The sequence below is a fragment of the Gobius niger genome (assembly GCF_951799975.1).
Source record: "Gobius niger genome assembly, chromosome: 9".
NCBI lineage: Eukaryota > Metazoa > Chordata > Actinopteri > Gobiiformes > Gobiidae > Gobius > Gobius niger.
In genome coordinates, this window is record NC_136860.1 from 36,124,173 (window position 1) to 36,138,051 (window position 13,879).

Here is a 13,879-nt window from a genome sequence, read left to right on the forward strand (position 1 = left end):
GATTTGTAGATTTTAACCTACGCACGTTTTAACAGGGTGTACCTTTTACACTCATCGCTATATAGTTTGAAAAAAGACGCGTTCGTTCGGCTTTTTCTGACGGGAATGCTAGCACGTTAGCCGCCTAGCATAATTTCCCCATGTTGAATGAATGAATGAATGGACTGTATTTCAGCCTCGAAAACAACCTTTTTATTGTATTTTTTTGTTGACGATCCAACCCGTAGCGAGGACGTGGGCGTTTACAAATGAATTGCAATGAGGTTCTTGGGAAAACTGTGATTAAAGAAGAGGAAGAAGAGGAGATAGAAGGGTAGAAGAGTGCGCTGATGTTTGCGAGGAGAAGGACCGTAAACTAGCCGCGTTCGTTTGCACTGTTCGGACTTGGGTGTTGAGCCCGCAGCCCCGCGCTATAAGATGGGAAACACGCTGTCATGCTGCGTGTCCCCGGAATCCAGCCCCAAACTCCCGTCGAGGCAGGCTCCGGAGAGGCTGGAGGAGGTGCACACCAGCACCGACGTGAGCGACGACAACACCGGGCCGTATCTGCAGCACATCAGCGACAGGGAGATCCCCGACGGTACGCACTGGCACGGGCCTCGGGCGGCGGGGGTGGGAGACTGTGTTCAGGGCTTCGGCTTTCTGTGGGGGATCACCAAACTTAGGGGTCTTTAGTTAGTCAGTGTAAGCGGAGGTTGAGTCAGGGGGGGTGAGGAATCAGGGCTAAAGCAAAAGTGAAACCCAGACTTGGTTGAAGCTCAGTTTTCAAGAACTTTAACCTCTTAATCCATTAACTCCCACCTGAACCGAGCACATTTTCTCCAGCTTTACCCCAGTCCAAAAGCTTCTGGAAAAAAGTGTGAAAATGGCAGCAAAACTGAGACGAAAACAGGGATGAAAATGTGAAAAAAGTGAGACAAAATTGACGAAAAAATGAACGAAAAATTCACAAAAAATGTACAAAAAATTTGACAAAAAGTGAGAAAAAAGTGACGAAAAAGTGACTACAAATTGACCAAAAATGTTCAAAAACATGAAAAAAAATTGACAAAAAAGTGGGAAAAATGGACAAAAAATTGACAAAAAATGTTCAAAAAAATGCAAAAAAAATTGACAAAAAAGTTAGAAAAAATGGACGAAAAAATGAAAAAAATTCCACAAAAAATGTTTTAAAAAAATGAAAAAAAATTGACATTTATTAGCATTTCCCCCTATTTTTCCTTTGTAAAACTTAGATTTTTGACTGAAGCAAATTTAATTTCATTATGTGTCATGTTTATTGCAGCTTGTGTGGTGTTTTTTATGCCTGAGAGTTGACGGTATCCAGTATCGTTAGAGTCAATGATATTGTTTATCGCGATACTTTCCTGCCTCAATATATCGAACTTCACATTTGTTATCGTGACAGGCCTAACGAAAACGCAACAAAAAAAGTGACAAAAACGCATTAAATAAAAGAGCAACAGAAAAGTGGCAAAAATGTGTGACAAAAACAAACAAAAAAGAAAAAAAAACTTTGCAAGAGGTTCATACTGTCTTAGTTAAAACTATTGATGGTTCTTTTGTTAAGGGCACTTTTTCTTCAGTCAAGAAAAGTGACGGCAACAACGCACGGACAAAGATTTGCTGGTTAAGAGGTTCACCAGCTCAAACTATTCTACATCTGCACCAAGTCAGGAAAAACAACAGTTAGTAAACCAAGACTAAACCAGGGACATAACCTAGATCAGGCAAACAGATGCGGCCCTTCAGTCCCGCCCTCAAAACATGACCAAATGCGATATGCACTGCCTAATAAGGGGGAAAACACCAATGTCTTCATTAGGGCTGAAACAACTAATCGATTAATCGACAACTAATCGATTACTAAAATAGTTGTCAACTATTCCAGTAATCGATTAATCGTTTTCTAGTAAACACAGACTAAAATTGAGTAAAAAAGACATGACAATTATGTATTTTGGATGAAAACCTACTTTGTTTTTTAAAGTGAGGGTCTGCAGTGTTTTGTACATCGTAAATTTCATAAATATCTGTCTTTGTCTCGTCCAATCAGAAAGCAGAATTAGCACAAAGAGCCTCCAACAAACGTTTACTTTAAGTTTACTCCATCCACGTGTCCTCAAGCGGCGCCACTTTAGCTTTATGTGATAAATAAAAAATAAAAAATGGACTAAAAATTTACAAAAAATGACAAAAAACGGACAAAAATTTGACACAAAAGTGAGAAAAAATTGACGAAAAAGTGACTAAAAATTGACAAAAAAAATTGACAAAAAAAATGACAAAAAAGTGAGAAAAAATGACAAAAAATTTACAAAAAAATTTACAAAAAAGTGAGAAAAAAATGACTAAAAATTTACAAAAAATGTTCAAAAAAACGACAAAAAATTTACAAAAAACTGGACAAAAAAGCGATAAGAATTTGACAAAAAAATCGAAAAATTTGACGGAATTTTTTTTTTTCCAATTTCCATGCACCTTTCACAGCCAAGCGATTAATCGTGAAAATAATCGGTCGATTAATCGATTACCAAAATAATCGTTAGCTGCAGCCCTAGTCTTCATTGACCTACAGAAAGATAATGCAAAGCTGCTGCTCTTCTAATGTGTTTAGGCGATTACAGTCTATTTGAGAACTGGAATTGTTGGAATTGGTTGGTCTGACCAAAGTGATGAACTTATCCAGAACGTGAACCAGCTCAAACAAAGTCTAGGTAAGGACCAAGAGAGTTATAATAATTGTAAATCAGGACTAAGCCAAGTGACGAAACCTTGCTTTGACTAAACTAAGATGGGCTTAACCAAAACTTGAACCAGAGTCTCCACGGGGACTAAGTCGAGAATGAAAAATCAAAACGAGGGCTGAAACGGAGCTCTTAAAAATATAAAACACCACAAAAGGCGATGTATTATGGCAAAGTAATCTCTTAACCCCCACCTGAACCCCCTGTTTTTATAGCAAGTGTATGTAGTTCACTTTGTACCTTGTAAATTTCATGAATGTCTTTGTGTCTCGTCCAATCAGAAGCAGAATTAGCGCCAAGAGCCTCCAACAAACATTTACTTTACGTTTACTCCATCAACGCGTCCTCAGGCGGATCCACTTTAGCTTTATGTGGTAAAAAAATGGAAACAATAAAATGTTCCTACACCATTCACAGCCAAGAGACTAATCGATTAATCGTAAAAATAGTCGATAGATTAATCGATTACAAAATAATCGTTAGTTGCAGCCCTAGGCATTACCCACGTCTAAAAGCTCAAAAACGTGACGGAAAAGCTTCAATTGAACAATCAAAGAGGCGACAAATAAACAATTAAAACGTGACGGGAGAAGCCATTGAAGAGCTATATAAGTTGAGACCTGCTGGCTATGTGTCACACCCTTTGTGACATCTTTGATCGACGGTAAAGGGGTTTTTGGCGTGGGGGAGTGTTGTTGATTTCTGGAGATGTTTTTTTTTGTAATTCATGCAGGTCTTGTGTTTGGATAGTCTAAGTTGAGACCATTTGCCATTAAAAACAACAAAAGAGCGGCGACAATGCCACAGAAAAGTCCCCATCAGTTTTGTAGGTTTGTAACACATTCAGGTGAACAGTTTGCCTCATTTCCAGCCTCATAAACTCGCGCTTTCTAATAATCTATTAATAAAGAGAGTAGGGCTGTGCAATTAAGCGAAATTCGATTACGATTTCGATTACAACAGTAAACGATTACAAAATTAGCATAATCGCAAAAAATCGATTATATATATATATTTTTTTTAATTTTTTGGGGGGGGGATTTTTGTCACTTTTTTGATGGATTTTTGTCTTTTTTCTGCTGGATTTTTGTATTTTTTTTAAATGGATTTTTGTATTTTTTTGCTGGATTTTTGTATTTTTTTGCTGGATTTTTGTCACTTTTTTGCTGGATTTTTGTATTTTTTTGCTGGATTTTTGTCATTTTTTTGCTGGATTTTTGTCACTTTTTTGATGGATTTTTGTATTTTTTTGCTGGATTTTTGACACTTTTTTGATGGTTTTTTTTAAAGGCAACAAATAATCGTTTGAATAATCGTGATTTCAATTATGACAAAAATAATCGTGATTATTATTTTTTCAATAATCGAGCAGCCCTAAAAGAGAGTTGAGATCATCCGTGAGGTATGTAAGTAATCTGCCGTAGAACAAACAGGACGTGGAGTTCACAGGGAGAAGAATGGTCAGGAAGAGCGAGGGAGGTCACGACACACACCCTTTTCCTGAGGGCGGGCCCACAGCGTGATACCGGCTTTAGGTTTAGGATTACACCAAACACAAGTCAACATCAACGCCGTCCAGGAGGCTGATGTATGTGGTTGTGGTGTGTGTCGTGTAGTCGGGCTGATTTAGCTAAACTGTCTGATGACGGTGAACTTTCTGAAATAACTGTTGTTTAAAGTGGAGGTGAAGTGTAGAGGTTTGCTGAGATGTTTGTCTGGGAGGTGTTGGTGTTTTGGGGACAGCTGCTCTCGGTGAGGTCGGGGTCGGGAGTCTCGTCTCTCAGTTTCACTCTCTCCTTTAAACTAATCCTCTTTTTTATGTAAGGCTCCGTCTGTGGAGATAAAACAACCAGGCAGAAGCACACTGCAAAAAGTGGATTCTAAGCAAGTAAAAAATGTCTTACTTTAAGAAATAAGTTCTTATTTTTTCCCTAAAAAGTAATAATGTCTTGTGTGGCAAAGTTTTCTTGAGAAAAAAAAATCTTATTTTAGGAAATAAAATCTAGCCATTTCTTGTTCAGATAAATTTACTAAAAACATGATAATTTTTCTTGTAACAAGAAAGAAAAACTTTTTGAATCTTCTTCAGTTTTAGACAAAGAATATTTTTTCTTATTTTAAGAAAAACTAAGATCAAAAACTCTTAATGTAAGAACTGCTTCTCACAGAGAGATAAAACATTCCATTCTTTAAAGTGGGCGGCTCGGTGGCACAGCGGTTAGAGCCTCAGCTTCACAGCTCGAAGGTCCCGGGTTCGATTCCCACCAGGACGGGGCCTTTCTGTGTGGAGCATGTTCTCCCCGTGTCTACCACTAAAAACATGTACAATAGGTGAATCCTCCAGCAGGTGATTCTGACCATCAGCCTGGCTCCACATCATGGAGACGGGTCTCCGGGCAATACTTTCCTTAAATATTAGTATTTATTAACAACATTTTGCTCAAAAATGTGAGTAATTTAGAACATTTTACTTAAATCAAGCAACATTTAAGTAAAATATCCACAATTTTTCACTAAATAAGAATGTTTTCTTTAAATGATTCCATTTTCTGAGGACATTTTGCTTAATTCTAGTTATTTATTTGCTTAAATTTAGTGTTTGTTTCTTGTTTTATGATCAGAAAAATATTATAGAAATAAGAATTCTTAGCAAGAAAAAAATGCTGACCCCATTGGCAGAATTTGTTCCTTAAAACAAGACAAAATGTCTTATTTTAAGATGTTTCCCTTGTTTTTAGGAGGGCACTTTTTGCAGTGTTGGAAAACAGTAGGGCTGCACAAGATTGGAAAACACTTATAATAGATATAATATTTTACCAAGCTGTTTCAATGTGATAGATTCCATTAAAACTAATAATAAATCTTAAGTAGGGCCCGGCCGATGTGGATTTTTGGGGGGACAATACTGGCTGCACAATATATCGCGATATTAGGTGATGCAATATCAGTATCGCCACAATAAAAAAAGCCACAATATATTGCAGCATCACTTAACTCTTCATCTGACTGAGATCGACGTTTTTTTTTTTACAAACTCAGCCAAAAACTATGAACAGAACTTAAAAACACATAAAGGTTCAGTTTTAGTTAAACATCACTAATTTAGTTAAATTTTAGTCTTGATTTGGTATTTTTTTAAGTCTTTTGACACAATTTGCTGAAAAACGAGTTACTTACGATTTGTGTTTCATTAGAATGGAGCACGTGTTGAAATGTTTAAATGAAATATCGTATTGTTATCAGGATATTGCACAGCTGTATCGCGTATCGCAAGTCAGATCAAAATCGTGCAGCTCTGTAATGTGGTTTCTTTTTCAGAACGAGGCTAAAACTGAACTACAAGATTTTTACTTTTGTACATTTTTAAGTTCCGTGCATTTGTCGTTTTAGGCAGAGCATTTAAAACAAAATAGCTGCAAACTGTAAATATATGATGAAAAAAAAATGTGTGTTTCATTAAAGTGCATCAAACTATCTTTAACTGAAAAGTCATTGTGCAACAAAGATTGTTAAACATCCAAATAATTTACTTTAAAAAGATACAAAACTGAGGCACTCAAAGTATAGGCCTTCGTCAGGGCAGTACTCTGAAACACGTAGGCAATGTTTTAATCTAATGGCCATGCTGCAATAAAGGCCTTTTACCAGCACTTTTTCTTTGAGTGCCTCAGTTTTGTATCTTTTTAAAGTAAATTGCTGATCCCTGCACTGAAGAGCACCAAAGTTAGATTTTTGAAAAAGGATATCCAAGCAGCGCTCCTGCATGTTTTAGTTTGTTTGAAATCCAAATAATTCATTCTGTATTTGGATTGAGCAAATAAAACAACAAAAAATCCTGAGATAACTCTTAGTTGGGCATGTAAACAGTAACACCATTCGCCATAAAAAATGAAATTGCATTTCAAACATTCTTGGCAAGGAAAAGGAGCCTCTCAACAACAGCAGGCTGTAGGCCAGCTCAGTGACAGGTGACAACCCCCCCCACACACTAAAGACCCCCCCACACTAAAGACCCTCTTCCATGGGGCGCTAGTTGCTGGAACGGCCAGGTATTTTCTTACCAGACAACTGAGTTTTGTGAAGTTGGGCTGATGCTGCTTCCACTCAGGTGGGTCAGTGTCAGGATCCACCTCAGGACCTGATAAGTCTGAGGCTCTGCTTCCATTTGGTCCTTTACTGACTGCTGGGACAGTGATGCAGGAGCTGCTTCTTAAAGGAGGAGCTAGAGTTTTCTTCTTAGGTGGGCTCTGTTCTTCTTGACACATTTGTAGAGCAGGGCAGCTCAAAAAAGGAGCGACTTAAAACTTGATTTTTAAAGAGGGGGTGTTCTGCTTTTTTCAGTCCCACAGCACCAGTCTATATCACACTACAATGATGACAAACCTTCTGTTGGTCTGTAAATGCAGTAAATTAGAATAACTGCCTTGTATAAAATGTCTCTCTCAAAATGGCTGTAGTGAATGTCTTGAAATAGGCCTCTGTCTCTTTAAGAACCTCTGAGCCTTTAGACACGCCCCCTCCACACGCTGTCTGTGGCGTCAGTGGGGAGGGGGTTCTGCTGAGGAGCAGTGGTTGGTTACTCGGCTGGTGACCAAAGCTCGGAGGTGTCTCCAGGAGGTGGGGGCGTTCCTAGGAGGACTCAGGCAAACCTGTCCCTAAAATGGCCGCCATCAGAGTTTATACAGATTACTCACAAATACGTGAATGTGCCAAGGCAACACTTCAGCCATGTTTCATCGTCAAACTGTTGTGCTGCTATATAGATTTCTTTTGACAAAACCCATATCAGACTTAGTTCCAGGTTTTTCCGACGCTCCTGCACGTGCTCCCTGACTCTCGAACAACTCCTGATGATTCCGTTCACTTCAGAGTCCGATTGTGTTCATGTAGGTGAGCCACGTTCTTCTTCACACTCCCGGATTACAGCTCCTATAAACACAGATCATTTGAATATCCTGTTACTAAAGCAGACCGGCTTCAGCTGGTGGTGAGACGCCACTTCCTCATGAGCCCAATAATTTTCCCCCAAGTCATTTCACAATATTGCACTTTGAGCTGTAGTAAATTAATAATCATCATGTTTATTGTTCTCTTCTTGATTAATTACACCACCGGTACTTTAACGATACTTGGGTTTTGATACCGATGCCTGTGCAGACGCCTATACTGGATACCTGTACTATTCGTCATCTAGAACCAGAAAACCGAGCAATAATGTGTGGAAGATACATTTACAATATCGGGTTTGTCTCTAATGTCAAGAAATGTGAGGAAAAAATGGGGATAATTGGAAGAAAACTGGGAGAAATTGTGGCAAAATTAAGGAACATTTGTAAAAATTGGGAATGTATTGGGGTGGATGGGAAAACGTGGGGGGAAATAGGGAGAAATGGTCAGTTCGTTTAAAGGGATTTTTCCGGATTTTTGACTTGGGGCCTCATTTCCTAGTTATCCACAGTGTTGTTGATTTCTGTAGTTTTTTTTTTTTAGTTTTTTATCCTGCAGTCCTTATATTTGAAGAGTTTCGTGGTGCTAGGCTAGTGCTACAGCGGTCAGTTTATCTGTAAGGAGTAACTTTTTTAAAAAGGGTAATGACCACAAACGAAGAAAATGTTAAATATGAAATTTTCATTTCAAAATTTGGAATAATGGCGTATGATGAGATTCATTGGCAGAAGCCAATTTCCGCTTCTTTGACATTAAAGCAGTACTAAGTAACGTGTTTACCTTAATAAACCCTCCCCGTTGTCCCTGTGGGGGAAATACAAGTGTTTATGGGATGATTGGAGGGTCTTTCGTCGCCCTCTGGTGTCTCTGGCCAGAAAACCATGTTTGCAACTTGACTGCCACCGGACCGGAAAACGCATCACACTAATGAAATCACGAAGAAGAAGCTAACATGCTAACGGGCAAAGCTAACTGCGGGCTAACGTCACTTTAAACAGTATTTACAGCCAAGTTTGAGTGAAAAAAAAAAAATTCCATTGTATAATTGGATGAACAGTATCCCTCTGTCCCTTCACCTTTTCTGTCAGCGTAGTATTTACTCTCCAAGACAATTAATAAGTTAAAAAATCGTAACTTGCTACTACACCTGCAGTTGCACTTATGGCCTCTAGGGGGAAGAGTTACTTAGTACTGCTTTAATAATAATAATTTAAAAAATACAACATTCCTTTGTCTACTAAAAACAAAGTTATGTAGCTCTCATACATGTGTACTTACCAACTTTTCAGGGTTGTTCTTATTTTTTGCCGCTGCTGATTGTCAAGACCGCAGTCTCTGGCTCTCTTCTTCCCATGATGCATTGCAAAAGCATGAATGAATTGCGTTACTGTAACATAGACCAGTGTTCTTAACCTTTTGGAGTCGCGACCCCCATTATAACAGTTCATTATGGATCGTAACCCCCGCCTGGGTCAGACCATGGGAAACACAGGGACATTAACCTGTATAATTCTTAAAAAGCAAAGAAAAAACAATGGCTAAAATAAGATTAATCAAAGAAGAAATACTAGCACCGTGGTAAAATAGCATGTATGCTACAATACCATAATAATAACATACACGTTTATCTGTATGCTCTGGCGAACCCCCAAATCTGTCTCGCGACCCCCAGTTTGAGAACCCCTGACATGGACTGTTCATGTTGAGCTGACACTTATCTAAGGTGTATGCGCATTTTATCGCCCTTTGTGTCGGTTCAACACAAAACTAACGTGCTGAAACACAGAACACGTTAGAGTAGACGCTGTAAAATAAAATTTGGTCCATTTAACAGACGGCCTTTCCGATTTCTTTCAGTGTAGGCTAGTGCACGTCTATGGTAACTAGTAGCCTGCATTAAAAACAGTCTGACCCAAGCACAGTGAGGAAAATCACTTATAACACCAGATTATTGATATAAATGTCTGTGTCGACTGAATAATCTTTGAAATATAACCATTTTGCATTTAAAAGAACTTATATTTGAGCAGCATCAGCTTCCTGGTTGTAGCTACGCCGCGGCGGAGTGATCTGCTCGGTTACCGGATCTACATGAGTTTTCCTGCAGCCGCTTTACTACACGCTTCTACAAACCAGACATGGCAACATTTGGAGGACGACCCGGTAATTTTGAAGAGGGTTTTAATGCAGGCTAGAAGTTACCATAGACATGCACTAGCCTAGCACTAGCCTAGCACTAGCCTAGCACTAGCCTAGCACCGCTAAACTCTTCGAATATAAGAACTGCATGAATCAACAACACTCTGGATAACTAGGAAATGAGGCCCTATGTCAATAATCCTGAAATATCCCTTTAATGCTGTCCCTGGACCAACACCAAGAGAGATTTTTGTCTTTCAGTACCAGTAGAACCTGGTTTTCTGAAGTAGTTTGGTAGAAGAAGCTGCGCGGTGGTTTCTTTTTGAACCACAGAGAGAGAGAAGTTATGTGAGTGTTTGAAGAGTGTGATGCAGCTCATGACTTCCTCCTGTCTCGCCCTCGGGCCACGTCCTGTGAAACTAAACAACTCCTGACAAACGGCTCGTGAGGCCTCAGTTAGTCCTGGTTCAGACTCTCACCAGCCCAAGACTATTGTGTAAGAACTGAGAAGAAAGAAAGCCTCGGCGTAACGTTTAGACCTCGTTTAGTTGAGCCTTGAATCCTGTTTGAAAATGGCTCTGGAGCTCCATGAAACAGCGGCGATGAAATATAATTACTTCATAATAAATCTGCCTGACCAAAAAAAAAAAGTTGCTACCTGGATTTAACTGATGGGAATTACGGCTCTTTACCGGGAGCTGAGTCTTTGGGATCTGTTCATTTCAAAGAGCCGTTCAGAAGACTGGCTCTTTTTAACGCCAGCCAGAAAACTCACTATATCTATGACCCACACTTTTTTAAGCTTTGAAAAAAACGTGTTTGTGAATACTATCTTGCGCCAAAACTAATAAAAAGAGGCTGCGACTGTCTGACAAATCCTTTTTAATGCATTTAGCTTTGACTTTAGTGTAAATCTTTCGCTTTTGTCGCCTGCTCCGCTGTTGGGATGATTCTTGAGTTCTTTTGGGGGAGTTCTGGGTAAAAACAACCGGAAAAATAAGATAGATACAGACGGCAACTCTGGAATCGCCCATATATGGTCATGTTTGAAAGCAGTTAAGGGGGAAAACAATGTGGAGAAAAATCTAAACTCTCTAATTATTCAAAAACTACTTTAACAAATGCTGAATTATTGATGTAGTTTCTACTAAATAAAGATACAAAGACATGGAGAGGAGCAAAGTGGTTCAACAGCCCATAAATACATTAAAAAACGGAGAATGCTAACATGATGCTACATGTTAGCATCGGGCTAATGCTAATGGTTAGCTAGCGCTAGCTACAACTGCCGTTTTTTTCGCTTCTACTGAACAATCTGCTGTGAGAAATTATCCATATGGGCCCGATTTAGACTTGACTTTATTTGTGTGATAAATGAGTTGATATTCCACCAGAAAATGAGTAATAAGAGCGGAAATTTGTGTTTCTCTAAAGATTCTATTTTCCCCCTCGGCAAGGCCACGCCCCCTTCTATGACGAGACGCCGTCTGTATATCCGTCTCTTTTCACGACTGAGATTTCGTTCGAATTGTTCACTTTAAAGCAGTACTAAGCAACTTGTTTACCTTAATAAATCCTTTCCTAGTCCCTCTGGGGGTAATGCAAGTGTTAATGGGATTATTGGGGGGGTCTTTCATCTCCCCCTGGTGTCCACAATTGCAACTTTCCTGCCACTGTGTCGGAGGCCCCAATACACACTAATGGAATCAGGAAGAAGAGGCTAACAGGCTATCGTGGCAAAGCTAACTGCGGGCTAGCGCCACTTAAACAGTATTTACAGCCAAGTTTGAAAGAAAAAAATGTTCTACGTTGTGTAATTGGATGAACAATATCCCTCTGTCTTTCCTGTCAGCGTAGTATTTACTCTCACGGACAATTAATGAGTAAAAAAGACTGGGACTGCGGATGGAAATTAGCCTTGAGCTAAATTCGGCATATTTGCAGCACTAGTTGTCTGTTCATTAAAGGAACAGGCCAGCGTTTTTCCATACTGAGATATGTTCTTACCTGAGCTGTGACGAGTTCTTTAGGACCTGTCTGATCTTCAGTCACGTAAACACAGCGCAGACGGCGTTAGCATTTAGCCTCTCCCTCTCTCCTCTATAGCTCCAAAACAGGTCGAGATAGAAGCTACCAAGCTCTTCCACGTTTTCCCTATTTAAATATGGTTACGTGAAGTGTTCCACTACAAAGTATAATTACACACAATTAAACCATGTGGATTTTCTAAGCGGATAAAAGGGGGAACTATATTGTAAGGCGTAATAATACCAGGAGTAGTTCGAAGATTACTGCGCGGATGCCAAATTACAAAAAAATGACAAAAAATGACAAAAAAATGACAAAAAACGGACAAAAAATGACAAAAAATGACAAAAAATGACAAAAAATGGACAAAAAAATGTCAAAAAAATTACAAAAAACGGACAAAAAATGACAAAAAAATGACAAAAAACGGACAAAAAACGGACAAAAATGACAAAAAGACGACAAAAAAATGACAAAAAACGGACAAAAATGACAAAAAAAATGACAAAAAATGGACAAAAAATGACAAAAAATGACAAAAAATGGACAAAAAAATGACAAAAACTGGACAAAAAAATGACAAAAAACGGACAAAAAATGACAAAAAATGACAGAAAATGGACAAAAAATGACAAAAAATGACAAAAAATGACAAAAAATGGACAAAAAAATGACAAAAAACGGACAAAAAATGACAAAAAATGACAAAAAATGGACAAAAAAATGACAAAAAAATGACAAAAAATGACAAAAAATGGACAAAAAAATGACAAAAAAATGACAAAAAACGGACAAAAATGACAAAAAAACGGACAAAAAACGGACAAAAAATGACAAAAAATGGACAAAAAAATGACAAAAAAATGACAAAAAATGACAAAAAATGGACAAAAAAAAGACAAAAAAAATGACAAAAAACACAAGTTCGAAATCCGCGCAGTAATCTTCACTTTACTGTGCGGATGCCAAATTACTCCTGGTATTATTACGCCTTTCATTATAGTTCCCCCTTTTATCCGCTTAGAAAATCCACATTGTTTAATTGTGTGTAATTATACTTTGTAGTGGAACACTTCACGTAACCATATTTAAAAAGGGGAAACGTGGAAGAGCTTGGAAACTTCTATCTTGACCTGTTTTGGAGCTATAGAGGAGAGAGGGAGAGGCTAAATGCTAACGCCGTCTGTGTTGTGTTTACGTGACTGAAGATCAGACAGGTCCTAAAGAACTCGTCTAAGCTCAGGTAAGAACATATCTCAGTGTGGAAAAACGGTGGCCTGTTCCTTTAACGTGCCCTGTCCCATTCAAATAAATTAATAAATGAAAAAATTAAAGCGCAACATGCTACGACACCTGCAGCGGAAGTTACTTAGTTCTACTTTAAAGAGTCATGAACGTCACATCACTCACTCTAAAGGCGCTACGACCCAAATATTGGTCAGGCAGTGTAGGTATGGTAAACGGTCACATTTATATTGTGCTTTTCTACCTGCTTTATGCACTCAAAGCGCTTTACATCAAGGAACCAGTCACCCATTCACACACCAGTGTATAAGCAGACACTGGAGGCAAGGGGGGGTGAAGTGTCTTGCACAAGGACACAATGACAGTGTGCACAAGACAACCCGCTTTACTCTCAGCGCCCCTGACAAACCTAGACTAACATTAACTTACATTTTTGTCAACAGAGTAAGACTAAATCTAAATGAAATGACGTGAAAATGAACCCTGGTTTGATCCCGTTGTATTAACGTTTCCACGCTTGTGTTTTCTCTCGTCAGAGCTGGCGTTGGAGTCGAACCCGTCGGACCACGCTCGCGCCAGCACCATCTTCCTCTGCAAGTCCCAGACAGACGGTGAGCCGCAGTCACGCCGAGGTTTAAAAATAGTTTCTTTTTTTGGGAAGATTTGGAGGAACAGGACATGACGCACTGATCCTTTTTGTAAAAGAGGTACAGCCGACGACGCACACACAGTTTGACCCACATTTTCAGAGCGATGCCAATGGGGAAGTAGCT

At 38.9% G+C, this 13,879-nt stretch overlaps 1 protein-coding gene across 1 annotated transcript in view; it reads left to right on the forward strand.

The window, feature by feature from the left end:
* The first annotated feature begins 254 nt into the window (after positions 1-254).
* The window catches only part of ccnyl1 (cyclin Y-like 1), a 35,443-nt gene continuing 21,818 nt past the window's right edge, over positions 255-13,879 (forward strand). The window contains exons 1-2 of the mRNA XM_079563469.1: positions 255-580; positions 13,643-13,717. Coding sequence (XP_079419595.1) covers positions 418-580; positions 13,643-13,717 — 238 coding nt within the window. The 5' untranslated portion in view covers positions 255-417. The remainder of the gene's footprint in view (positions 581-13,642; positions 13,718-13,879) is intronic.